Below are 24,467 nucleotides of genomic sequence, written 5' to 3' on the forward strand. Positions count from 1 at the left end.
TACCCCCTTCGATTCTACATCCACACTTCTATCCTCCTGCGGGTTCACCATGCTCCCCTCCTTTTCCAGGCCCTCCCCCAGCTCTAACGCCTCCACCCTTCTACACTGCTCCTTGTCTTCCCTTATCGTGATCCTATGCGGTTGTGGTTTTTCGTTCAGCTCCATCTCTTTTGTAACGAACAACCGCCTTCTTCCCTTTGTTATACCCTCCAATTCCTCCGCCTGTTAGGTTATGATACATATGACAATTCATAAATCATGCGGAAAAACCATTTAGTCAGGAATACATATTATTTACACATAATTAGCATAGTTTAGATGCATACTCTTTGTTGCGTGCCTTCCCTAGCTGCGCCCGAACCGAACAAGAACAAGTCTTTAGGACTCCAAGTGTCGTCCCTCCGTAGATAGTCCACAGCACGTCCGGATCCGCCTTAAGATTGACCAACTAGAATCGCCCTTAAGGTACTAATAATTTTCGGCACTTTTAGGCAAGATATGTGACTGAATTTTTCTCTCAAAAACTCACTTTGAATACTTGAATACACTCGTTATAAATTGTGAACCCAGGCCACATATTTATAGGGGTATGGAAAGAGAATTGGAATCCTACTAGGATACGAATTAATTAAATTAGAATCCTAGTGAAACTCTTATTTAATTAATTTATCAAATAGGATTAGGAATTTAATCATTAAACGAATCCTGTACGTTTTAGGTTTCGTATGTGAACACAAACACACACGCACGCACAGCAGCCCACGAGGGGCCCCATGCGCGCGCGCGCACAGCCCGAGCAACGCAGCCCACGACTGCCGCAGCCTTGGGCGCGCGCTGGGCCTGCATTGCGGTGGGCCTGGCGCAGCCTTGGGCTGGCGTGTTGTGGCGCGCGTTTCCCTTGCTGGACGTGGGCCTGGCTTCGTGCTGGGCCTTCGTCTAGCAAGCTCGTCCGATGCTAATTCGTACGACGCGCTTCCGATTAATTTTCCGATTCCGGAATTCATTTCCGATACGAACAATATTTAACATTTCCGATTCCGGAATTAATTTCCGTTTCGAACAAATATTTAATATTTCCGTTTCCGGAATTATTTTCCGATTCCGATAATATTTCCGATTCAGACAATATTTCCGTTTCCGGCAATATTTCCGTTTCCGGCAATATTTCCGATTCCGGCAATATTTCCATTTCCGATAATATTTTCCGATACGTACCATGTTTCCGTTTCCGGTAACATCTACGACTTGGATAATATTTATATTTCCGATACGATCCATATTTCCGTTTCCGGCAATATCATCGTTTCTGGAGTATTCATTTCTTGCCTGTGACGATCTCAGCTCCCACTGAAACCAAGATCCGTCGATTCCGAATATCCATAGATGGAGTATTTAATGCCATTAAATACTTGATCCGTTTACGTACTATTTGTGTGACCCTACGGGTTCAGTCAAGAGTAAGCTGTGGATTAATATCATTAATTCCACTTGAACTGAAGCGGCCTCTAGCTAGGCATTCAGCTCACTTGATCTCACTGAATTATTAACTTGTTAATTAATACTGAACCGCATTTATTAGACTTATCATTGAATGCATACTTGGACCAAGGGCATTATTTCCTTCACCGCCTCCCTCGAATAGCCCTTCCTCGGAGATGCCCTAAGAGATAAGGTCCACCCAAGTTTTTTCCCCTTGTCCTCCTCAGTCACAGTGCAGCAATCCCGTTCAGAGTGGCCAATAATACCACATGCCAAGCAGAAGTACGGCAAACGTTTGTACTTTAGATTGATCCTTACCTCTTGGCCCCCCCTATCTGTCATTCGTAATTGTCTCTTCAGCGGCCGAATGATGTCCATCATGATGCGAACACGTCGGTATCGGTCAAGCCCTAGAATGTCCTCCTCTATTTCGATAATATTGCCAAGGTCGCACGTTAGGGCACGAACATATGCGTCCGATCTTCGATTGAAAGGCAAATTGCAAACCCTAACCCAGAACGGGGAGAAACGGAGCTCCACATCCTCCGGTTGTTCATCCCCTTTCACCTCACTCGGCACAAGCAAATTGTTTTCCCAACACCATGGGCGTCCATTAATCACCTTCTCCCTATCCCTCCAATGAAAAAATTGAAACGCAAATAGGTTTGGTCCTAGCATCCTAATGATCATGTTATTGGATGGGGACCATACCTTCAACATCGTCCTCTTGAACGCCTCAGTATTGTATGGACGTTCCGTACACAGCCGCCCTACCAGTAACAGTGCAATTTTGTCCTTTGATTCCGTGTCTTCTATTTCGATGACGTCAATAACTCTACCCTCGTCCTCCTCGATTTGTAGAGACGAGTATTTCTCTATAAGTTCGTCGGCCATATCGCCGGAGATCAGTCGTGCGCGACGGAGGTTTCGGCTTTCTCTCAAGCAGCGTGCCCTATCTTTCGAGGGAGTTTTTCTTAGGATGACTTTTCATTTTTATCAAGTTCAAATTTGGATTTCTTTTGCTTTAGATTTTACTTCTTTCTAAACTCTAAATCACTTTCATTAGATTGAATCTTAATTTCTTATAGAGCATCAACATTACTAGAAAACATATTTGCCCAAATTAATTCAATATCCTTATTTATATCATCTCGGCACTGTGGCAAGTTGTTCAACTTAAAACTCATTTAGGGAGGTGTTAACTAATGAAATTGCCTTTAATTTTGCTAGAACGTGGATTTTGCTAATAGGGGTGAGCAAAAAAATCAGGGTACATGAATTGGCCTGAACATGAATCTGTTGGAATTAACCTGGAGTTTTGAAACCATAACATGTTTGGATTCCGATTCTGAGTAATAAAATTGAGAACCTATTAGAACAAGTTTTTGTTCTAATTCTCATTTCCAGGAACCTGTTATAAACTTATAACAGGATACGATTCTGGTTCAAATTTTCAGAAATCTCTTACAACAAGTTGTGGCCCGTTTCCTAAAATTTTGACAAGGTACTCTATTGTGCAGTGCTTACCCCCTATCTGGTACAACAACATTTTCTATTTTTCTTTTAAAAACATTTTCTTGTAGTCTAATGGGTATAAGACATGTAGATTTGATTACATTTTCTTTATTCTTCTCATAGCTCTATTTATCTTTCCCCAAAAATATCATTCCACTCAGGGAAAAGATAGTTTATCCTCACTCCCTCGCTCAATTATCACTCTCTTTCATCAAGTAAATTAATAAAAGGAGGTATTTTCAAATATGTTCGGAGTTTAACAAAATGGATATAATTTGATAGAGAAATTAAAATTTGACGAAAAAACAAAGTGAATGCTTGAAAAATTGGCTTTCTCACCATAAAATCGAGCCAATATGCTATGATAATACTTACTTGAGATCAAGGTACTAATTAACAAAAACAATCCCAATAAGATACTCGCTCACAAGCTCAACCAAAACAACACAATTTTTTTGACAATTTTTCCATTCTTTTACTCATTTGTAATCATATATTGTTGTATAAAACCATTAGAAAACCATATCTTCCAATATTTTAACCTCAACTATGTTCCCTTTGGAGGGAAAATTTGGACATTCTATACAAGTCAATACATAGTAACAAGTTAGTAACAACTTGCTCTCTTTCATTCAATGTTCAAAATGACAAATATACTCAAAAAAAAAAGAACTTCAATCATCCCTCCACCATTCCATCTCTCAACAACTCCTCCAACCCTTTTCTGAGCCTCTCTGCAGCAACAGCAGTTTCATCTTCCGGCATACCACCAAAGGATATCCTGAAATGTCCCGGGCATCCACACGCGCTTCCCGGGATCAACACCACCTTATGCCTACGAGCAAGCCACCGTACAATCTCAAAATCATCTTGAAACTCATTCGGAAGCTTTACCCATAGATAGATTGCGCCTTCTCCCCCTTTCACGGCACCCTCGCCTAGGAGAGAAAGTGCTTCCTTTATAAGATCTCTATTCTTGACTAAGTCCTTAACTTGGTCCTTCACCCAATCTGTTCCTACTTCCATGGAGAAAAGTGCTAGGTGTTGTGATATTATTGATGCACAAATCGGAATGTTATCTTGCACCTTTAGCAGTTGATCTATGAACCCGTCTACTCCTGCTGGGTATGCTATCTGCATGAATAAATATCTCCTTTTATCTATTTGTTTGTTTAAGCAAAACAATAATACTCCCTCAGTACTGATACGTAGTTTTAGGATAGTGAGTTAAATTTATTAAAATAAGATGAAAGTGTGATAGTGGATAAATTATTTATTGTAGTAAATGATGATGTGAGTAAGTGTGGGGACCACAAGAAAGGAGAGAAATATTAATATATTTGAAAGTGGGGACCATGACATGACAAAAAAAGAAAAGTGTATCTTTTAATTAAATACGGCCGATTATATAAAGTATATCTTTTAATTAAATATGGAGGGAGTACTAAAGTTAGACATCCAGAAGTTAACTGCACAGGAAATTGACAATGCTTACATATCCAACACGCCATCCCATCATTCCGAAGGCTTTTGAGAAAGAAAAAAGGTTGACTATGTGATCTCCTTCTACACACGAGTGCTTCCGACCGTCATACATAAAATATCTGCAAGTTGAGATCATTCTAAAACTAAGAGATGATGTTACAGATACAGTATGAAAGTATTAACATGTTACAGATACCAAATATAGGTACTAAAAAGTTGGATATACATAAATCAGGCTTTATCCAACTAAACAGAATTTAGAACCAGAATTCTCCGGGAATAACTTCAAGTTCAAATTACCATGACAAACAAGAACTGTATTACAAGTTCAAAAACAAAATGAAAAGAAAATAATAATAAAAAGAAGGGGTACCATGTAAGATATTTTCCTACTCCCACCAAACAAAGTGTAAAAGAAAGAATTTTCAACCATACGCTTATACTTTCTGTTGATAGTTATAGAAAATTTCCTAATTGTTTGCAGCAAATTTTTACTCTGTTATGAAACTATGGTGAGAGTCCCTTACAACGGAATATGCTAGTTTTTATTACATACTGCAACGATCACGTGAAAGATTCTATTCAATAAGCACACACAGGAAATTCAACACTGTGATAATTTTATACATGGAACGGGAAAGAACTATTCACACTGAATCCCAAAGATGAATCAAGAAGAAACAGGCGAGTAGAATCAAAAGATGTTTTGATGTTATGTTTTGATGGAAACTGATGATCAACCACTAAACATTTACACAATTGTTTGAGCACAAAGAATGTAGTATAATAACTGTGACAAAAAAAATGAAATCAAAACCAACTTACTCATAGGTATTATCTACAATGAGCCAAGAGCCAGCATCTCTACAAAGATCGGATATTCTCTACTCAAAGAAACAGGAACGGAAAGATAAATCAGAAGATTTCAAATTGTTCAAACAAACAAAACCATTCTACTCAAATTTCTGAAATGTAGCAGAAGTAAACTAGCATATAAAAGTTGAAGTATTGCTGATGCGGGAGCATAAAAAGTGAGTGAGGATTTAGGCTCTGTTTGGTGTGGTCTAAAACGTTTTAATTTTCTATGAAAAACATTTTTCAAGGGAAAGCACAATTTCAAACTAGTTTTCCTTTGTTTGGTTCCTTAAAAGAAAATTAATACGGAGTAGTAGAAGGAAAATGGAAGAAGATAGGTGAAGATTGAGGGGAGGGAGGAAGAGGAGGAAAAGTGTTTTCCCTTCCTTTCAAACGGAAAAGGTTTTTTCACCTTTAAGGGAGTTATGAAAAATTGTTTTTCACCCCTTGTCAAACCAAACAACGTAAAATGATTGAAAAGGGGAAAATCGTTTTCCATAAAAACGTTGTACACCCTACCAAACAAAGCCTTAAGGGGCACCAGAGATAAAGAAGAGGACCTTGAGGAGAGGTTCTGGTACGTACGTCCCTGATGGATTACCCGGGTTAACAACTGTGACCACCTTTGGTGGTGGGTTTGTCTTGAGAGTCTGCTCTAGCCAGTCTGAAAAGTAACATAAAATTTGTAAATGGTTTTCAACGGAACGTTGTGAAAATAATGCAACAAAGGTCAAAAACAGAAGCCCTGTTATTTGTGACAAATTCAACATAAAGATGACCATTTGGTGCATTTGAAGCAATTCTAAAAGCTTCTGATATCGATAAATAAAACGCAAATAATACACATTTTGAATTTTGAGAATAAGACTATTACAACATGTTACTCCCTTGCCCCAAAAATAAATACCATTCTTCCTACGGAATACTTTCTATTTGTCCGCGCGCACACGCACACCCACACACACATGTTATCCTACAATCTTGCTTGTAATGAAGGTAATGAATTACAGGGTAATATTCAATCATGGGGTAAGAGAGGATCATTTACGGGCCACAATAAGGGGTTGGTGGATAGGTGGAGATTGAGTGTGGTTAAGAATTGGTCCGAGGAAGAAAGGATTTTAAGGAAGAAAGGATTTTCACAACAGATACTGTCCTGAAATTGGTTCTGCTCATTGCAAAAACGGCCTAAAAGTTACTTCTTTCTCTTAAAGTTCCACATGACATCCTATTAGAAAGATCTATCCAAGATATTTCTGTTAAGAAATATAAAATTCAAACAAGGATTTTCACTATAAACTGTTAAAATTTTCTGATTGGAATAATAACGGGGGGAAAAGTACCAAAATGATACTACCACCGAAGAATGAAAAGTTTTAAAAGGTAGATGTGAACAAGTCAAGGATGCTTTGGAGTAAAAGTGGAAGACTATAGAAGAAACTGCAAAACATATATGATATATGCATACACAAGTAAATGAAATCTAGCTTGGTCAACTCATTCCAAAACGAATGCACATAGCAAGGATTAGATGAATTCATCTTTAGAGGAGGAGCGGCACATGTTACCAAATTCTAAAAATTCAAACTTCAAAATATTGAAACAAGATGGAACTCATAACTCATTTTAATTTAACCCCATAATCTAGCACATGTTCCGGAGTTTCCAGGTTATCCCTCCCACCACGTTAAAGACTTTCCGTTCACTCTATTAAATTGACTTCTACAAAGAAAGATCCCAGGATCTAATAAACAGGATTAGGCAACAATTACATGCTAAAATCTTTAACTTGCAAAACTGATGACCAGAAATATGTGACATGTCATGACGACACCAGACCAGATTAACTTCATTTCTCATCAACAGAGTTTTGCAGATTAGGCTTCGTTTGGTTTGGTGTAAAACGTTTTCAGTGTAAAATAATTTTCCATGGAAATCATTTTCAAGTAAAACACAATTCCAAACTAGTTTTCCTTTATTTGATTCCTTAAAGGAAAATAAAGGAAAATGGGAGAATACTGTGAAGATTGAGGGGAAGAAGGGAGAGGGAGATAAAGAGGGAAAGAGGAAAGTTGGAAAAATGGTTTCCCTCCCTTTCAAATGGAAAAAGGGTTTTCCACTTTTGAGGGAGTTGTGTAAAATTGTTTTTCATCCCTTGCCAAACCAAACAACGTAAAATGATTGAAAAGGGGAAAATCGTTTTCCATGAAAACATTTTACGCCCTACCAAACGGAGCCTTAGTGAAAAACCAAAATTTTAATGTACAGAAAAGGACACTACGTGTAGCAAGTGTAAATTCAATAAAAAGGTAAAGGACGAGCTGGAAAAACAAGGCTTCTCACCTGCATCTGGGTACAGAGTCTTCGGATCACCAGGACCAACTAGTATGTTGCTTACACCAGTCATTTGAAAGGACATGTATGCATTGAAGTAATATGGAGCGAACATGACCACGGAATCTCCAGCATCACATAGTGCAAGAACAAGATTCACAAATCCCTGGAAATAAAGGAATTGAGGGAATTCATCAAGGTGCAACAAAAATATGCTCAGACCTTTCACTTACTTTAACCAGGGAAGAATATTCAGTTTAGTAATCTTATCTTCCTAACTTTTAAAGTTTTTCACTAATAAATAAATAAATCAATGACAATAGCTATACATTTAAAATCTGGAAGTGAAGTTGAAACCAATACTATGCCATACTTAAGCTTTAAAGGTGATGAGAGCTGAGTTGACCTCAAATGTAATATGCTCAACTCAACTAGTGATCGAGATGGACCAAGTTGAACTCTAGTTGAGTTTAAATTCAAGTAACTCCCAAGGTAGTTGTGATTATTTATCACTTAATTTCATCCTGTATTTGTGACCTTATAATGAAAAATAAAATAAAAAAGACATGTTACTTATATTAGCAGATTGTTCTTGAACATTATTAAAGTGATGATTCCCATAATGTTGGGTACTAATCGTACTATTATGCTTAAAGTGTAAGATTTATTTCTACTTACTAGTAACTAGTGAGTGTTTAAGTTGAGCTTTTGTGGAAATGCTTAGAAGAGCTCAACTAGATTCATTACCAAATAGACTTCTGGCAAGCAAAGCTCAAGGAGCCAATCGGCCAAAAAAAACACTACGAACTAAAGAAAATAGAGCATAACATTGTAAAATCTGCATTTTATCAAGACATTTCCTTACATTCAATGTGAAGGGAAAACGGCGGGTGATTATAAGGTGAAATATTAAACACTCATAAAATTACACATTTACCAGTCAGCTTTATAAACCATGATATTATCTCAAGATAAAATACAGAATCAGCTCAACTAACCTGATTTGCGCCAGCTGTAACCATGACTTTTGATTTGTTCAGCTTGTTCTCTGTTCGCAACTGCAAAAGACAGGATTCCAGAACAACTTATTTCAAACAGGGTTACAACTTACAAGGCCATGACCCGAATTATCTATACACCGTCTCAATAGCAGTGATAAATACTAGAGGACTTTGACTTATATAACGTACAATGACCTATACACGATGAGTCGCATGCAATAACTTAATTCTTAACAGCTTATCATATTAAACAAGCCAAACAGATATAGTTATTCACTTATTGGCATTATTGGCATACACACTATGCAATCTGTAATGAGCAAAAAAAAGGAAATTCTCTGCACAACTAAATCCCATAAATCCAGAAACAATGATATGGGATCTATAGCCAGCGTACTTAAAATTTGAAGCATGACATAGTCGAAAAAACCTACAACTAATAGCAGCTTGCCAATGCTATTATCTATGGTAGCAGTAATTTTATTCTATGAAGATACAAGGAAGAAACTAGAAGTCTAACTTCTCTTAAACTAAAATGCAAGGAAGCTTAACCAACAAGCATATAATCTTTAACTGTAAAACAAAAAAATCAGCAGATACTAACTCAAGGTAAGCACTAAGTAGTACAATTCAGAACACCTGTGCATAAAATGTAGGATTGGCCATTATCTTACCAACCTTAAAAATTACTCGGTACAACTTTTACCTTTTGCATCAGTGCGTCTCTTAGCTCAGGGATACCTTCATCAGCACCGTATCGACTGATTTTAGGCTCACATACAAGCTCCTTTACTTTGTTCAATGCTTGTTTTGGTGGCTGCCAATGTACTACACCCTACACAAGAATTTAGAATGTGAGGGTTGGCAAATCAAATAAGGACCAGAAAAAGAAAGGTACCGCAATCTCATAAATAAGATATCACATTGTAAACATACAAAGCATCATCGGAATTAATGTAGAAAGGAAGATGATTGAGATGGCGGGTCCCTCCATTCCCCCCGGGAGGCCGACTCTCCCAAATAGACAACTGCATAGTTGTTGGGCCAAACAGACACGCGGATCTCAAAACTCAAATGAGAATCAAGAGTTCAAAATGTAATTTCATGTACAGTTTCTTTAAATGTCAAGAACTCCGAACCTTGATTTGCAGATGACAAGGCCCGAAAATCATAATTTCATAAACATACATTATAAATCTGACAAGCTTATTTAGCAACTTTGTTTCTGATACATTCAGAACTTGATTCTAGTGGTTAAAAATTAAGCTTATCCATCAACAATATCTTGATTGCGGAAAGGTCCAAGAACTTTTAACATGGGTCATCAAGCTCGTGACAAGATGGTCAGGTACAGTTATCTCAAGCTCTGATCAATATTCAGAGAATATATACACTGCTAAAGGGCTAATGAAGGTTTTTGCTTTTATTTGTATCACATGTTTTCAGTCAGCTCAAAATTTTAAGTGTATGTACTTTCAACTTTGGAAAACTCTGTAGATTAATTTGTTCCAACTGTTGGAGATGTTTTACATTTATTGAATCTAGACCCTTCCCCTTCCTTTATGACCTCAAACTTCCACTAGTTTGGAACTTACTATATAAATGTAGTAGCTATTCAACACCATCAAAAAAATTGGTTGTGCAATGATCAATCTATATTCCCCAAACCAACATAAACCGGAATATTCTTAACCACTCGGGCTTTGTTCTTTTCATTTTGAACAAATAAGTTTTAGGGTTACAGGTTTAGACTTCAGACATAAAAGTTCTGGTCGTTTTCCAACGAAAATAAGTTCCATTCTTTCGGAAAAGGAAAAATAAGTTCAGATAAAAGACTAATAAGCTCGGATAACTTCCATAAAAGTGAAAATAGAGCGAAGCTTAGCTACATGCCTACATTAATACTCCAAAAGAAATCCAGAAAAGCATAAGAGTTTCCTAGTTTTACACCAGATATCATATCATCCATCAAAAACAACCCTTTTACTTCATTTAGCTAGTGCCATACCCACATCAACATCATATTTCTCTAAAGACTGAAAAATAACCTACACACTTCCACAAAATAATGGAAATAAGTATTTCTAAAAACTTGAGGCAAGCAACACCAAGTCCAAGTCAAAGTCAACGTAACACAAAATCGACCTTGTCCGAAACTCCTAAGTCCTAACTGTCAGACCGTCTTATACAAGAATTTTCGCAAATCATTGAAAATTTAGCAATCAAATTGAATGATCACATGCCATTAACTGGGAAAAGAAATATGAACACTTGATTAGGAAATGAAAGAAAAGTCACAAACCTGAGCCAAGGATACAGCATCTTTGGTAGTCCTGTATAATTCTTGTATCTGCACAATTTCAGACAATAAAAACTCTAATTTCAGAAAATTAATCTTTTTTGTGAAAAACAAGAGGAACCCATTTCGATTTTTGCATTAACTTGGGATTCCAAAAAACAAAAACAAAAACAAAATTTTAAAAAATTAAAAAATTATAAATGTTACCTGAACCATAACTGGTGATTCAGTCTCCAAAGCCCTCCTTGCTAATTTCCCATAAGAACCCATTTTCGTCTCTTTCTCTCTCTAAAACTCTGTTTCCTTTCTCTCTCTAAAACTCTGTTTCCTTTCTCTCTCTAGAAATGTTTGTTTCAACTATGTCAACGAGTCTCCCCAAAATCAAGTCTTCAAATTTCAATAAATAAATAAATCCCTTTGTTTGGAAAACTTACCAAACCCACAAAAAGTTTCTCATTTTCAAAGAAATCAAACAGCCAAATTAGACCAAAAACTGCCAGGTTTCTGGCAATCCAATCTGTCTTCCTCCCCCTTTTTTTATTTTGCTTTTTGTATTTTTCTGTCAAAAATAAAAGGAATGGGAACACATTATAAATGTCATCAATAACTCATTATCTCGTGATTTTTTATACGGAAATTACTTGAATGTTACTCAAATATTTAATCCTATGAATTTCAGAAAAAATACAAAAAGTTCACTCACTTTTTCTAGAAAAAAAGTCTTTTTTTTTTTTAGGATATTTTGATATTTACCACCTTTTAAGTTTCATGTTTTTGTATTTACCACCTTATAAAATGTTATTTCATATTTACCACCTTAATCTTATGAAATATTTTAAATTCACCACCTCTTAGCGGTTTTCATCAAATTTTCGGCCCATGTGAACCTTGTTTAACTAACTTCTTCAATTGAAAACCTACTAAAAGATGAGGAAAGTTAAAGAAGTTGGTTAAGTGGAGTTCACATGGATGAAAAATCTAATGAAATTCGTCAAAAGGTGATGAATACGAAACTTTTCATAAAATTAAGGCGGTAAATATGAAATAACATTTTATAAGGTGGTAAATACAAAAACATAAAACTTAAAAGGTGGTAAATATGAAAAATTCCTTTTTTTTTAATAAGAAAAACATCAGAAGTTCACTTTTTAATGTAAAATAGTCGTATAAAATCTAAAAAACAAAAACCCATTTTAGTAATAATTATTTTGTTGGATTATTAAGAAATGAAAAAATTTGTAAAAAGGTGGGAAATTAATGAAGCATATATTCTTTTTCTTAGGAGGGAGTGCAAGCAAAAAGAAAAGAGATATGTAATCAATTTTTATTTTTTACTTTTGGGGGGGAGAATCAAGATGAAAAAAAACCGTAGAAGTCTAGCGTAAATTGTGTGTCCTAGCGTAACATATACGTATCGAGTTCGCGATCCTACATTATTGTACTACGGAGTGGTTAAATTACCCCTAGATCTTAGGCCTATGTTATACATAGTTATAGTTTATACTTCATAATATATATATATTGACATTTTGAGTATGTTGTGGTTGTTAGCACGTGATAATTACAAGTTTTTGCGTGTTAGCATAGGTTACGTGTCTATGTTTACAAGTTTGACGTTGATGGTCTAGTATAGTTATCGTAATTCTCAACTGAAAATGCCGATAACATGGTTGTGAATAACATATGTTGTGCGCATATATTTTATCATTTACGATCCATTATTAAACAGTGACAAGAATTATTATATGTGCAAACAACCAACACAAGAAGCTACTCCTGACTCATATTTTAAACGTTCGTGAATTTTAAATACGTAGCACAAAACTGCTTATATATCACAATTAGGAAAAACTAATTACGCATGTTAAGACAGATACAAATCCAACATTATATAAATAAATAAATAATAATTGTGAATTTCTCAAGTTTCATTTTTTGACATATTGAGAAGTTGTTTTAAGGTGTTTAAAGAGTTAAGAAAATTAGTAATGTAGAGATCTTGAATCCCAAATCTCAATCAACACCCCTTTACAATCCGCTTGATGAGCATCCATAATATTATAATTTATAAATGATTGACACGTAATTTTCTTCATAAAATTGCATAATAAAATCATTATCATTATTAATTTCATTTATTACTACTAACCAACGGGATGTAAATGTTTTACCAACTAATAAGTTATCCACTTGTTGAAAAGTTGGATCAACAACCAAGAACATCATAGCGATAATTTGCTCAATATCACTAGCATGAAAGTCGAGAAAGCCATGAAAAGTAAAACAAATTACGAAGTAATTATAATTTGATCTTAAATAATGGGTTCCTCTCCAATGCAGGATTGGGCTTGACATTGGGCTATTCCTTGCAAGGTTAATCACTTTAAAAGGTCTTAATATATGATTAATTTAAGGGTGGTCTTAACTTTTAGGGTATTATCTCAAAACGGTTCCCATGTATAATTAACTTGCTCAACAATATAATATAGCCACAAAATATGACCCTATCAATTGTCTGTTGGTTTAGTGGTGATAGGGGGCTGAACTTGGTAGGGAGGACCCGTGTTCGATCTCTCACAACAACAATTGGAGGGCACTGGAACCTATCAACCAAAAATTCGCCCCGAATACGGATTAGCCCTAAGGGCGAAACGGGTGCTAAAACCAAAAAAAAAAAGTTATGTGGCCCGACCCACAAAAATCCCAACCCGACAGGGAAACGAAAAAAAGCACGGCCCGAAAACCACATTTTTTTGAAAAAAAACCCACGTCACGGACCGGCAAAGCACGTTAAATTTAGTAAAGTTGTACGATGGTCCGACATGAGAGCATGTGGACTTGGACCCATTTTTGAAACTTTCAGCCCGGCCTGTTACAATCTGGCTTGGCACGGGTCAAACCCGTTCAGGCCACGGCTATCCGACCCACAACCAGCTTTAGATAGGTACTCCTCAGCCCAAATGTTAATTCAGTTCCCCTTCGAAAAATACATTTAATTTTGACAGCAAAAAATAGGATGAGAAGTTGAGAACAAAAAGAACAGAAAAATATAGTCCATATATACACCAAAACTAACTAAATCCATATCTAATTAACTACCATTGGAAACTTCCCCCTCTTCAACATTTTGTGGAAGCTCAGCCTCAGAAAACACACAGAAACTCACTCACTCACTCTCTGCAACACACACAGAAAACCAGAGAAGAAGAGAGAGAGAAAAAACAATAGAGGAGAGAGAAAAGGAAAGGAGGAAATTGCTTAAAAAATGGCGAACATTTTGAATATTTCATCTCAGGCGGTGACGCCATGGTCAAATGCCACTTCAGTATTTTCATCAAAGTCCAAATTCTCTCTCTCCTCTAAACTCTCTCTTCCTCATCCTTCCATTTCAGTTTCTGGTAATTTTCCTACTTTTTCTTTTCAGAATTGTTAACTTGTTTCCTAATTATGCATTGCTATTGATATTTCGCTTGATTTCTATTAATTTTGTGCAATTTGAAGGGTTATAGTTTGATTTGCTGCTGTAATTGATTAATTGGGGATGATTTATGTGTATTATCGGCATTGCGGAATTGCATTTTATGTGAATTCGAGGTGACTAAGTTTGCTGCATACGAATTGTAGATTTATGAGTACAATGTTATTTACCTGGGAATATGATCACTTAGAAAGGAGTATTTTTTTTTATTAATATTGGGGAGATCACTTACGAAATATTACTTTTAGAATTTTGTAGTTGAATGAATTTATTTGATGTCAACAATTAAACTACAACCTTTGAATTGGGACGCATATGTTGCTTTGGAGGTGCCTTTGATGTTATGTTAGCAGAAGTAATTGCGAAATTGTGGTTTCATGAGTCCATAACTAATTTGGTATAGGTATAGTAAAGAGGGGAAAACTGCCTCTTCTTCCTATAGTCGGATTGGGTGATATTGCAGTAATTTTGTGATGATATGTTGGGAAAATAAAAACAATGTGGTTGTTATTAAGGTATTATATACTTTTGAACCTTTGATGTTCTTGTGGGAAAATGGAAGCATATTTGTGGATTTTGTTATGCTGGTGTAGCAACAACAAAGATTGGGAGATCATATTTTGTAGGAGTATGCTTCAGGCATTTCCATGGATGATCCGAGGGTGGAGGACAGTGTTACCTAATTCTCTAATAACCCCACGAACCACGAACCCAAAAGGCGAATTATAACATGAAAATGATACAATGTTAGTCTAATTTAGCAAATTAGGTAGCGAACTGCGTACCCGTACCCAGTCTCATACTAGCGAATCAGGTAACAGTGGTGGGGGATGATAGGATACTAATCATTTTTGGCTCTTAGAAACCGCCGTTTGCTTGGCAATATTGGAGTACAGAAACAAATATTGATGTCGGTTATCCTTCTTTTCTTGATCTGTGATGGAGCTATTTTTTCACCTTCTGTATGATAATATAAGTATGAAACCCTGTTACCCTAGTTTTGTCAGACTATTATTGATCAGGAAACAAGAAAATTGAGAAGGAAATTATAAGAGAATCGAATGATTTCATGTTGGCTTTGGGGCTTGTTTAGGTAAAGTTTCTCTAAAAAGTTGGTTTCCCTTGCCCTGGCTCATTCCGCAACAATTATACTGGGGAAGAGGGAGGAGAGAGCGCTTCCATCGGGGACAGTGGTTGATGAGGTTTTAGTTGGTCTACGGCGTGTACCTGTAAAGTGAATAGGATGAGTATGGCCCTTTTTTGTTTGAAAATTATAGGCTTTTGTATGTAAATTGCAACTAAATATTTCCACATCTTGTTATACAACAAGATTTATGCTGGATTGTTGTTGTATTGCAATTTATAGTCATCAGTCAATTATAAGGTGCTCCAAACTCCAAAGGTGTATCATAAAATTGACACATTACGAAACAAGTCCAAATGATCTAGCCCTCTCCTCTTGGATATCTTTGTAGAGAAAAAGCTAGGATGATTGGGAAATTTGAAGTTTGTTGCAGGAAGTGTGAAGGAAAACAAAGGGCTGAACTTTAGACAGTAAAACTGTATAAGCATTTCGGAAATCGTTCCTTCTCTTGGAAGCTGGAATAACTAGGAGGGAATTGGATTGGGGTGTGGTTTCTTGCTTCCGAGTACGATTAGCTATTCATAATGGCTTTCTAGAAGCGCAATTGGTTTCTTGGAACTGAAAACAGATGCATAATAATATGAGCAACTAACTTTAGCTGTGTGGCACTAAAGAAAAGATTTTTAAACAATTCCATAGCAGTATTCTGTGTAAATATAAATGAAAGCAGAGCTTCCTTTTGTTTATCTTACACATTTTGGCTTGTAACCCTTACCTCATACATAAATTTTACGTTAAAGATGTTACTGCAGTTTTAACTATAAATATGCTCTGAACTTCAAATTTCTGATTTTCTTGTTTAGCTGTTGTTTCAACAGGGTGTCGATTTTCATGGATGGAAGAGGACTTAACCAGCAATAGAAATACGTTTAGAAATGGAAGAAGACTGAGCCATGTCCAATTAGCCCTTCCAGCGAGATCAACTGTGGCAACTTCCTCTTTAGAAGACCTTTTCGCCTTTATATGTTCAGGTCCCCTTGTAGATAAATTAGGTCTTACCGAGGAAAAGATTGCCGAGTCTATTGATAAGTGGTTACTGTGTGCCTCACAACTTTGTAGAATATTTCAGCTCAATGAACTTATACTAAATGATGCTCAGAAAGTCAGGCTTTACCATTACTATATACCTGTCTTTTTATGGTGTGAAGATCAAATCTCTCAACATGCATCCAAGTTCAAAGATGGAGAAGAAGTCCCTCCTCTAGTGGTACAATACCCATCCCTCTCCTTTTATTTATTTTATTTTCTATCTGAATTAGATTGTGGAAGCATTTCACCCACCTTACCTTTTACGGTTAGTCTACCCAAAAGTTAAACTTGTTTAATCTTGATCATGGAATGTTCACCATCGAATAAGGCCATTATAAGGGTATGCAAGTGCACACCCCAAAAGTGGGGAACAAAAAAGTTAGCATTCAGTAAGTTTATGGGAAAAGATCATATTACTCATCTCAATTGTTTATTCCGAATTTTCGTGAATCACACCTTTCTACCTTTAAATTTGGCGTCCAGAACGATTAACAGTGTGTTTGGAAAGAACTATACAAGAATTTGTGGGGAGGGGAGGAAGAGGAAGGGGTTCATTTCCATTGTTTGGATAACAGCTGGGTTGGGTTAAGGGTGGGAGGGGAAAGATTTGAAGGGATCTGTGACAACCATTGAATTTAACCTTATTCTACCATTCTCTCATCTGGGATGCTTTTCTTCTGATGTTAAGAAATCTGGTGTGCTTTTCAGAAAACAGAGGTGGCCAGTTGAACTTTGTTTCTTGTTATCTTTGTGTATAGTTGTGCGTATGCACTGTCATACTCCTGGATCAGCCACTAATCTAAATTCTATAAGATTATAGATGTAAGACACCTTTGAGATATTACCTGTTTCAGTTGTCTGAAATAAGGCCGTTTATTTTAATCTTTTGCAGATAGGATTTAGTGCACCACAAGGTTGTGGAAAGACGACACTTGTATTCGCTCTAGACTATCTTTTCAAAATAACTGGCAGGTAAATATTTGTAATTTAATCGAACATAATGTATGGATTTATGAGAAACTGATGGGAAAAGTATCATTTTTTGGACTGATAACATGAAAATCTGCTAGGAAATCTGCTACAATATCCATTGATGATTTCTATTTGACAGCTGAAGAGCAGGTATTTACTCTAATGGCGAGTAAGCTTCTGATATCAAAATTTGAGGTCCGTATCAATGCTGTCTTTTTTCTGACAGTATGTCATGGTAACTGTAGGGTAAATTAAGAGAAGCAAACACGGGGAATAGACTTTTAGAGGTATAACTAGCCTGCTTCCCTGCTTAGTTCATTTTTGTAATTCAATAGAAGTTATGAAAATGTTTGTGCACTGAGGATGTCAAGTGACTACTTTCAGTACCGGGGAAATGCCGGAAGCCATGATCTATCGCTTTCTGTCGAAACACTTACCGCCTTGAGAAAATTAACTAAAGAAGGTATTTCTTTAAAACACTTCCTTGTTATTGATAAGTGCAAGTGCAAGTTCAATTACTAGAACATTCTTGGTGGTATTTTGTACATGTCGCCATGTCGATTCTTTCACCTTGAACAGTTATCCATAATCTTTACTTCTTTAGTAAAGCTGTTTCATAAACTTTCTTCTTTTACGCCGTTTTCTTCTTTCCTGTTTGAGATATACAAAAATACAAAATCACACCATTTTATAGAAGCTATTTATATTTCAGGTGTGAAGATGAAGGTACCAAGATACAATAAAGTAAGCATAAAATTGACTTCAAGATACGATACGTCCTTTGTCCATCTGATATCATGTTTGAACTCTGAGGTTTGATCAATCTGCTTGCAGTCTGCATATAATGGGAGAGGAGATAGAGCAGATCCTGAAATATGGCCAGAGGTTGAAGGACCACTAACGGTGAGAAGTTCTAAATGTTGTCTTTTATCCTCCAACACATCGCTTCAAATTCTAATATTTGGAAATATATTTATGTACTCTAATTTTATCTTCGAGTTTTCCTTAGCTCTCTACAGGTTACGACCAAGTTAACATAATTTGAAACTTTCTTTACTCACCTCAATTCGAGAAAAATTGGTAAACCTATTTCTTAGTCACTAAGTGAAGCACATCCAATGGTGACGATGGTTGATTAGTTTTATTTCCTTAATTTAGGGGATAAAAGGGGACTTTAATCTAGGAAACAGCCAAAATGGGTGCCTTTTTCACATTTAATACTTCTGGAGTCATCGTATGGATGCCCTGAAATAAGATTTTCCTTCCTTATGTGTACCATGCCTCTAAACCTTTTTTGGGGGAAATGGCCCCTCCCCCAATATGTGTAAGAGAGGAGCATTATTAGTTGCTTAATCAACTAGAGTCTGACAGCAGGATTGTTAATTGTTTAGTTGCCCTATGCTACTTACGGCCCGTTCGGTAGCCGGTAATAAATGGTGGAAATGAGAATAAATCTTAGTGTTATTTGGCAAGAAAATAACATTTTGATGTCCATGGTACTGAAATTTGTCTCAAACTTGGTGTTTTTCTTCATAAATTTGCATTCCCACCTAATACCACTCCCCCAATGGTAATGGAAATTGATAAAGAAAAAGAGATAATTTAGAGTGAACTAGCATTACCATGGGATGAATATTGATTTTCCTTACAAATTTACATACAAATTCATTCTCATTGACACCATTTATGGTAGGCTACCAAACGGGCCGTTGATCTCCAAAACTTTGATAATCTTGCTCATCTATTTATCGTACAGTCAGTAGCGTAAGCAAGGCCAGGTAGCTGTACGAAATAAGGAAATAGGTACTTTCGGAAAAGGATATTGTTCTACATGCATACTACTTCTGTCAAAAGTTGCATAATTTCCTCCTAGAACACTTGACATCTGTGACTTTAATATCTATTTGCTGTAGTAGTACGTTAATAGATTACACTGTTAATTCTGTTGAATTTTGATGAAATTCTTATCTTGCTCAAATGAATTAATCTCGTTTGCTTTCAAGTACATATCGTTCTATGGAATACCGAGTGATGGAAACTTCCTATATAATATTTTTTTGTCTTTGTAGGCTATCCTGTTTGAGGGATGGATGCTGGGTTTCAAACCCCTTCCAGATGAAGAGGTTAAAGCTGTTGATCCACAGGTAACTAACTATCTTGCAAACTTTATCAAAATATTTCCTTGTTTTGGTGTTAATTTCTGTTAATACAGCTTGAAACGGTAAATAAAAATCTACGAGCATATTATGATTCTTGGGACAAGTATATAGAGGCATGGGTAGTAATCAAGATCAAAGACCCAAGCTGTGTCTATCAATGGAGACTTCAGGTTTTCCCGTCTTCTCCTCCTTTTTCCTGTCACATTTTCCTCTATAGATCGAGTCAGAAATAAGTTTTTTTTTTTTTTGTGTGTGTGTGTTTACAGGCCGAGCAGGCTATGAGGGCAGATGGAAAATCAGGGATGACAGACGAGGAGGTGGACTTTATCAAACCTTTCTTAGATTGTCCTATGATTTTTTTGTCATTTAACACCTAGAAAAAAAAACCAATTTTTTTAATTTAACACCTTACTTAATTTTTATTATATTTAAACACCTTAAAAAAAAAAAAAAAAATAGAAATTGACATCACTTAACGATTTCCGTTAAGAAAAAGTTCATTTTAAACTATTGCTAAAGATCCCAAAGCATGATTTGATGGTAGAAGGAGTTGTCTACCATCAAATCATGTCTTGAGAACTATAACATAGTTAAAAACTAACGTTTTTTCTAACGAAAATCGGTAAGTGGTGTCTATTTTAATTTTTTTTGTTTTATAAGGTGTTTAAATATAAGATAAATTGTTTTTTACCACCTAAAAAAATCAAAACATTGTTTTTTACCACCTAAAAAACTAAAACTTGTATTTTACCACCTAAAAAATGGAAAAATATATGAAAATCTTATGTAGGGGCCACAATAACGGTAATACTTCTTATATGTTCTATTCTTCCACGATTTCATGTATTAAACTCTCTTCTCTTCACCAACTTCCTTATGTTCCATGAATTTACATAAATTCACAAAATTGACAAATTTAATGGAAGTAAAGAGAGAAGGGTGAAAGAGTTAAAGAAAATCACACAAGGAGTGTAAAAAATTTGAGGGAAATTGAATGAGGTAGCCATACACATAAAGGTTTCATCTATTTTTCGCTTTCAGGTGGTAAAAAACAAGTTTTAAGTTTTTTTAGGTGGTAAAATACAAGTTTTAAATTACAAAAGTTGGTTTTTTTTAAGGTGTTAAATGATGAAAATATCCACAAATTAAACTGGGCAGTGATTTTCCAAAGCAGTATTCATACTTTCATAGCTGCCCAAGTTTATTTTGTTTGATCTTTAATCTCCTGCAACATGTTCTGAAACTGATAAACCTTCATCTGGGTAACATTGTGCAGGTTATGGACTTCGTTTCTCGTTACTTACCCGCTTACAACGCTTACCTTCCTTCACTTTACGCAGAAGGACCAAGTGGATCAGATCCAAATCATACCCTTGTCGTTGAAATCGATGAAGGGAGGAACCCTATTCTTCCTGTTAGATGATAGGTGTTTGTTAGTAGAGGTTGGTTTGTTCATACTTCATCTAGTTTTCCTACTTCCTAATATCTTGTGATAATGTACATTAAAACTTCAAATGAAATTGCACATTCTTTCCCAACTCAGGAAATACTCTTTGGGATATAAACATTGGCAAAATAATGATTGTTCTACTTAGAGCTGGTAAAATCTGACACGAACCGGACATGAAAAAAGCGGGTTAGTGTCAGAGCTTACGACCCTTTAATTAAATGGGTCAACACGACACATGACACGTTTATTAAGCGGGTCGAGTTAGTGTTGAGATTTTTCCAGCCCGTTTATATTCGACACGACACGTTTGCCAGCTCTAGTTCTACCGTTTAACTTGTCTTGAATTTGTTTTCTAGTGAAAATAATGTCGCCTTCATTGTAAATTTCACGAAGAAAGGGAAAAAAAGGAGAGCAAGAGATAGAGAAAAATGTTGCATTCTTTATATGCGGAACATATATTTCGCGTTCTGGAGAAATGATTAACAATATAAAGCGCGATTATAGCAAGAGAAAAGCAAAGCAAACCAAAGACCATTTATTATCACATTAGTACTTAGAATCAGAATTCAGAAGACATCAAGAGCTAGAAACTCCTTATCTTACAGTACTAATTTGAAACCAGAAACGACGTTAAAACATGATTACATGAAATGTAATTAAGTGTATATTAAGACACATATAAAAAGTGTTGTTTTTTTTTTACAAATCATACTTCCTTGAAAAGAAAGCAAGAGTAATTAATCCCTTTAATCATCCTTTTTATCATCATCGTCACAGCAGCAGCAGAAAATCTTCAGACAACACTCACATGTTTCGTAACAGCAGAAGCAACAGCACAGAGTGAATAAGCTGCAAAGTGCAAACCCAACTTTCAGGCATTAGAATTAGAATTCTATAGAACCTTCCTTTATGTAAAGGGGAAATATATATAAAAAAAAACTACGTTGCTTAATTAGCAAAGTCAAGATATGTGATTAAATCTCGTTCACGTGACAGCCCTTTGTTCATTTAATATGCCATAAAATTGGGGGAAAACTGGTTGGGCAACTTTTGTGTAATACCCAGTGGCGGATCTTCAACATTTTTCTTTCGGTGGCCAACATAACTTAAACACGAAAAATATGTACGGAGCAGTATAAAAACAAGTATACAACTAGAATAAAAACAATACAATAGGAATATTATTTTGAAATTCATTATCTATATGTATATATGTATTATAATAAAATAATAATAAAAAAAACTATTTCTATGAAGAAAGAAATGAGTGTCAGAACATCATGCTTACGTGAAAATTAAAATAATACAGGTCCAAGTTTTTAACAATTTAAAATAATCAATAAAATATTTTGTACTCAAACTTTAGGAGTTACTAATAAAATACGAGTAAGTATTAACAAACTTAACAAAAATCCTTGATTAAAGAAGAGAAGTACTCCCGATGTCAATTTGGAAATTAGAAAATTAGAGTTTGTTAAAGTTATTTTGCTTCTATGGAGTAAGAAAGTACATGCATTGATTTTTTTAATGTAAAAATTACATACAAAGACACATTCTCACAAAATTATGAATAAAAAATAAAAACTAAAAAATAAAAAGGTAAGTGGTGGGACCACTTGGGAGTAAGATTCTCTTGATGTCAATTTGATCGGTTGCTACTAGCCTACTATGGTATGTGAATCAGCTACATTTTAATCCTTACATTGCTGGGCTATTTTGAGTTTGCTTTTTATTAAGGAAATTTTTTTGGGCTTTATGGGGGGCCAGGCCCCATATGCCCCCCGGAAAGATCAATTTCATTGCTTAATTTAACTGGTTTCATTGCTTAACTAATTAGTTTCAGTGTTTAGCTAATTAGTTCCATTGTTTAACTAATTGGTTCCCGTGCTTAACTAATTAGTTGCAGTGCTTAACTAATTGATTCAATTGCTTAACTTATATGACACCAAGAGGGTTTTTTGTGTAAAACCGTCTTATATAAAAGTTTGTAAAACTGATTAACCTATGACCCCTCATTGAATGTTTTCATATCCTAACCACTAGTCCACAACGGCACAATTCATTTTGTTGTTTCAAACACGTTCAAAACCATATTAATTCAATATAATTAGAAAATTGATATCCATTGTCATTCCTTAACAGTCTCACATCACTAACTACTCCGTCCGTTCCTGAATACTTGCAATAGTTTGACTTTTGCACTATTCATGCATAAATTTGACCCTTTTTTTTACTAATAAATAAAAATCAAATGTTATTGTGTAATATGTTGTTGGATAAGTGTTAGTGTACATTTTTCAAATATTACTTTTTTAAAAAAAGTTTTTACTAATATGTAATTGCATATAATTACGGTCAAACTACTCCGTAGTATCTTAGCAAGTGTGTCAGTCAAACTGTCGTAAGTATTCAGGAACAGGGGGAGTAGTCATTACTTTTTACAAGTTAATAATAATTACGTGATAACAAATTTATTAAAGCATACTCAAAGCAAGATATACCACTCCGTATAATCTAACAAATTAAATTTAAATTAGACTCAAAACAAGTTATAATATAATCTGATTGATCCTTTTTTCTACTATAGTCCGAGCCACTCACTAATTTTCTCTATCAAATATCAAATAATTACAACTTTTAACAGTTTTTCACTACTAAAACCTATTTTCAGACCAAATTCGGATTCAAAAAGGGAAATAACATACACCAAATTGTACCAAAAATAGTTGCAAAATTCATTCGACAAAAAAAAAAAAACTTTTCCATAATGAAAAGAAAGTGTGACAAACCAAGCATAGATCCATCCTTTATCATGGTGACGTTTCTGGATGTGAGCAGAATAAGTCTCTCTGTTATCCATTGATGTTTCTTCGTCGAGGTTTTGACCTTTCACAACAAATTTTGTACCACAAAAATGGCGATTAATATTAATTTGGCCTCAAATTCAGATGAGAATGGCAAGGAGTAACTTACTTGACCTAAGTCTTTATATAATATTTTCGTGTTAATATTAAATAAATTTGTCTTATGGTATATCCTATGTTTAATGAATTTTTTAACCATTGTTGATATTTTCTTTCAATTGAAAATGGTGATTAAATTTAGAGACATCTCTTTCTCCTGATCTGTCACAGCTTCTTCTTAGCTGGGAGATTCTTGGACTGAGTCACATAATTTATCATCTTAGCTACTATGGAGTACTACATTGTAATGAATAATTGTATATTTGTATAACCGATCACTTGAGGCTCGTTTGGTATCACTGTT

General features: G+C 35.3%; 2 protein-coding genes and 1 long non-coding RNA gene across 4 annotated transcripts; 1 reads left to right on the forward strand and 2 right to left on the reverse strand.

The window, feature by feature from the left end:
• Positions 1–3,434: 3,434 nt before the first annotated feature.
• LOC110787790 (aromatic aminotransferase ISS1) lies at positions 3,435–11,549 on the reverse strand. Its single transcript, XM_021992441.2, has 9 exons — positions 11,176–11,549; positions 10,972–11,019; positions 9,376–9,504; positions 8,667–8,726; positions 7,678–7,834; positions 5,895–5,998; positions 5,305–5,363; positions 4,490–4,598; positions 3,435–4,128 (listed from the first exon to the last, which is right to left on the reverse strand). The coding sequence occupies exons 1-9, from the start codon at positions 11,236–11,238 to the stop codon at positions 3,673–3,675; spliced, it is 1,185 nt and encodes a 394-aa protein (XP_021848133.1). The 5' UTR covers positions 11,239–11,549; the 3' UTR covers positions 3,435–3,672.
• Positions 11,550–14,031: 2,482 nt separating this feature from the next.
• LOC110787789 (D-glycerate 3-kinase, chloroplastic) lies at positions 14,032–21,288 on the forward strand. Of its 2 annotated transcripts, none has more exons than XM_021992439.2 (12): positions 14,032–14,366; positions 16,394–16,797; positions 17,512–17,591; positions 17,690–17,741; positions 17,837–17,878; positions 17,976–18,054; positions 18,304–18,335; positions 18,426–18,494; positions 19,661–19,735; positions 19,804–19,920; positions 20,017–20,067; positions 21,027–21,288. In XM_021992439.2, exons 1-12 carry the CDS (start codon positions 14,234–14,236, stop codon positions 21,171–21,173), a joined length of 1,281 nt encoding a protein of 426 aa, XP_021848131.1. In that variant the 5' UTR covers positions 14,032–14,233; the 3' UTR covers positions 21,174–21,288. The 2 variants fall into 2 exon arrangements, with proteins under 2 accessions (XP_021848131.1, XP_021848132.1); XM_021992440.2 differs by having other exon boundaries at positions 14,056–14,366; positions 16,409–16,797.
• Positions 21,289–21,718: 430 nt separating this feature from the next.
• On the reverse strand, positions 21,719–24,187 carry LOC110787791 (uncharacterized). Its single transcript, XR_002533172.2, has 2 exons — positions 23,990–24,187; positions 21,719–22,049 (listed from the first exon to the last, which is right to left on the reverse strand). It is a non-coding gene; the product is annotated as an uncharacterized lncRNA (long non-coding RNA).
• Between the last annotated feature and the right edge of the window lie 280 nt (positions 24,188–24,467).

This window comes from Spinacia oleracea, chromosome 4 (genome assembly GCF_020520425.1).
Source record: "Spinacia oleracea cultivar Varoflay chromosome 4, BTI_SOV_V1, whole genome shotgun sequence".
NCBI classification, from domain to species: Eukaryota; Viridiplantae; Streptophyta; class Magnoliopsida; order Caryophyllales; family Amaranthaceae; genus Spinacia; species Spinacia oleracea.

Coding starts and splice junctions, on each gene's coding strand:
- LOC110787789 (XM_021992439.2), top strand. CDS start 14,234: ATGGCGAACATTTTGAATATTTCATCTCAGGCGGTGACGCCATGGTCA. Junction 17,742..17,836: donor ATTTGACAGCTGAAGAGCAG/GTATTTACTCTA, acceptor TGGTAACTGTAG/GGTAAATTAAGAGAAGCAAA. Junction 17,879..17,975: donor CGGGGAATAGACTTTTAGAG/GTATAACTAGCC, acceptor GACTACTTTCAG/TACCGGGGAAATGCCGGAAG.
- LOC110787790 (XM_021992441.2), bottom strand. CDS start 11,238: ATGGGTTCTTATGGGAAATTAGCAAGGAGGGCTTTGGAGACTGAATCA. Junction 8,727..9,375: donor GAGACGCACTGATGCAAAAG/GTAAAAGTTGTA, acceptor TGTCTTTTGCAG/TTGCGAACAGAGAACAAGCT. Junction 4,599..5,304: donor ATTGTAGATAATACCTATGA/GTAAGTTGGTTT, acceptor CTCAACTTGCAG/ATATTTTATGTATGACGGTC.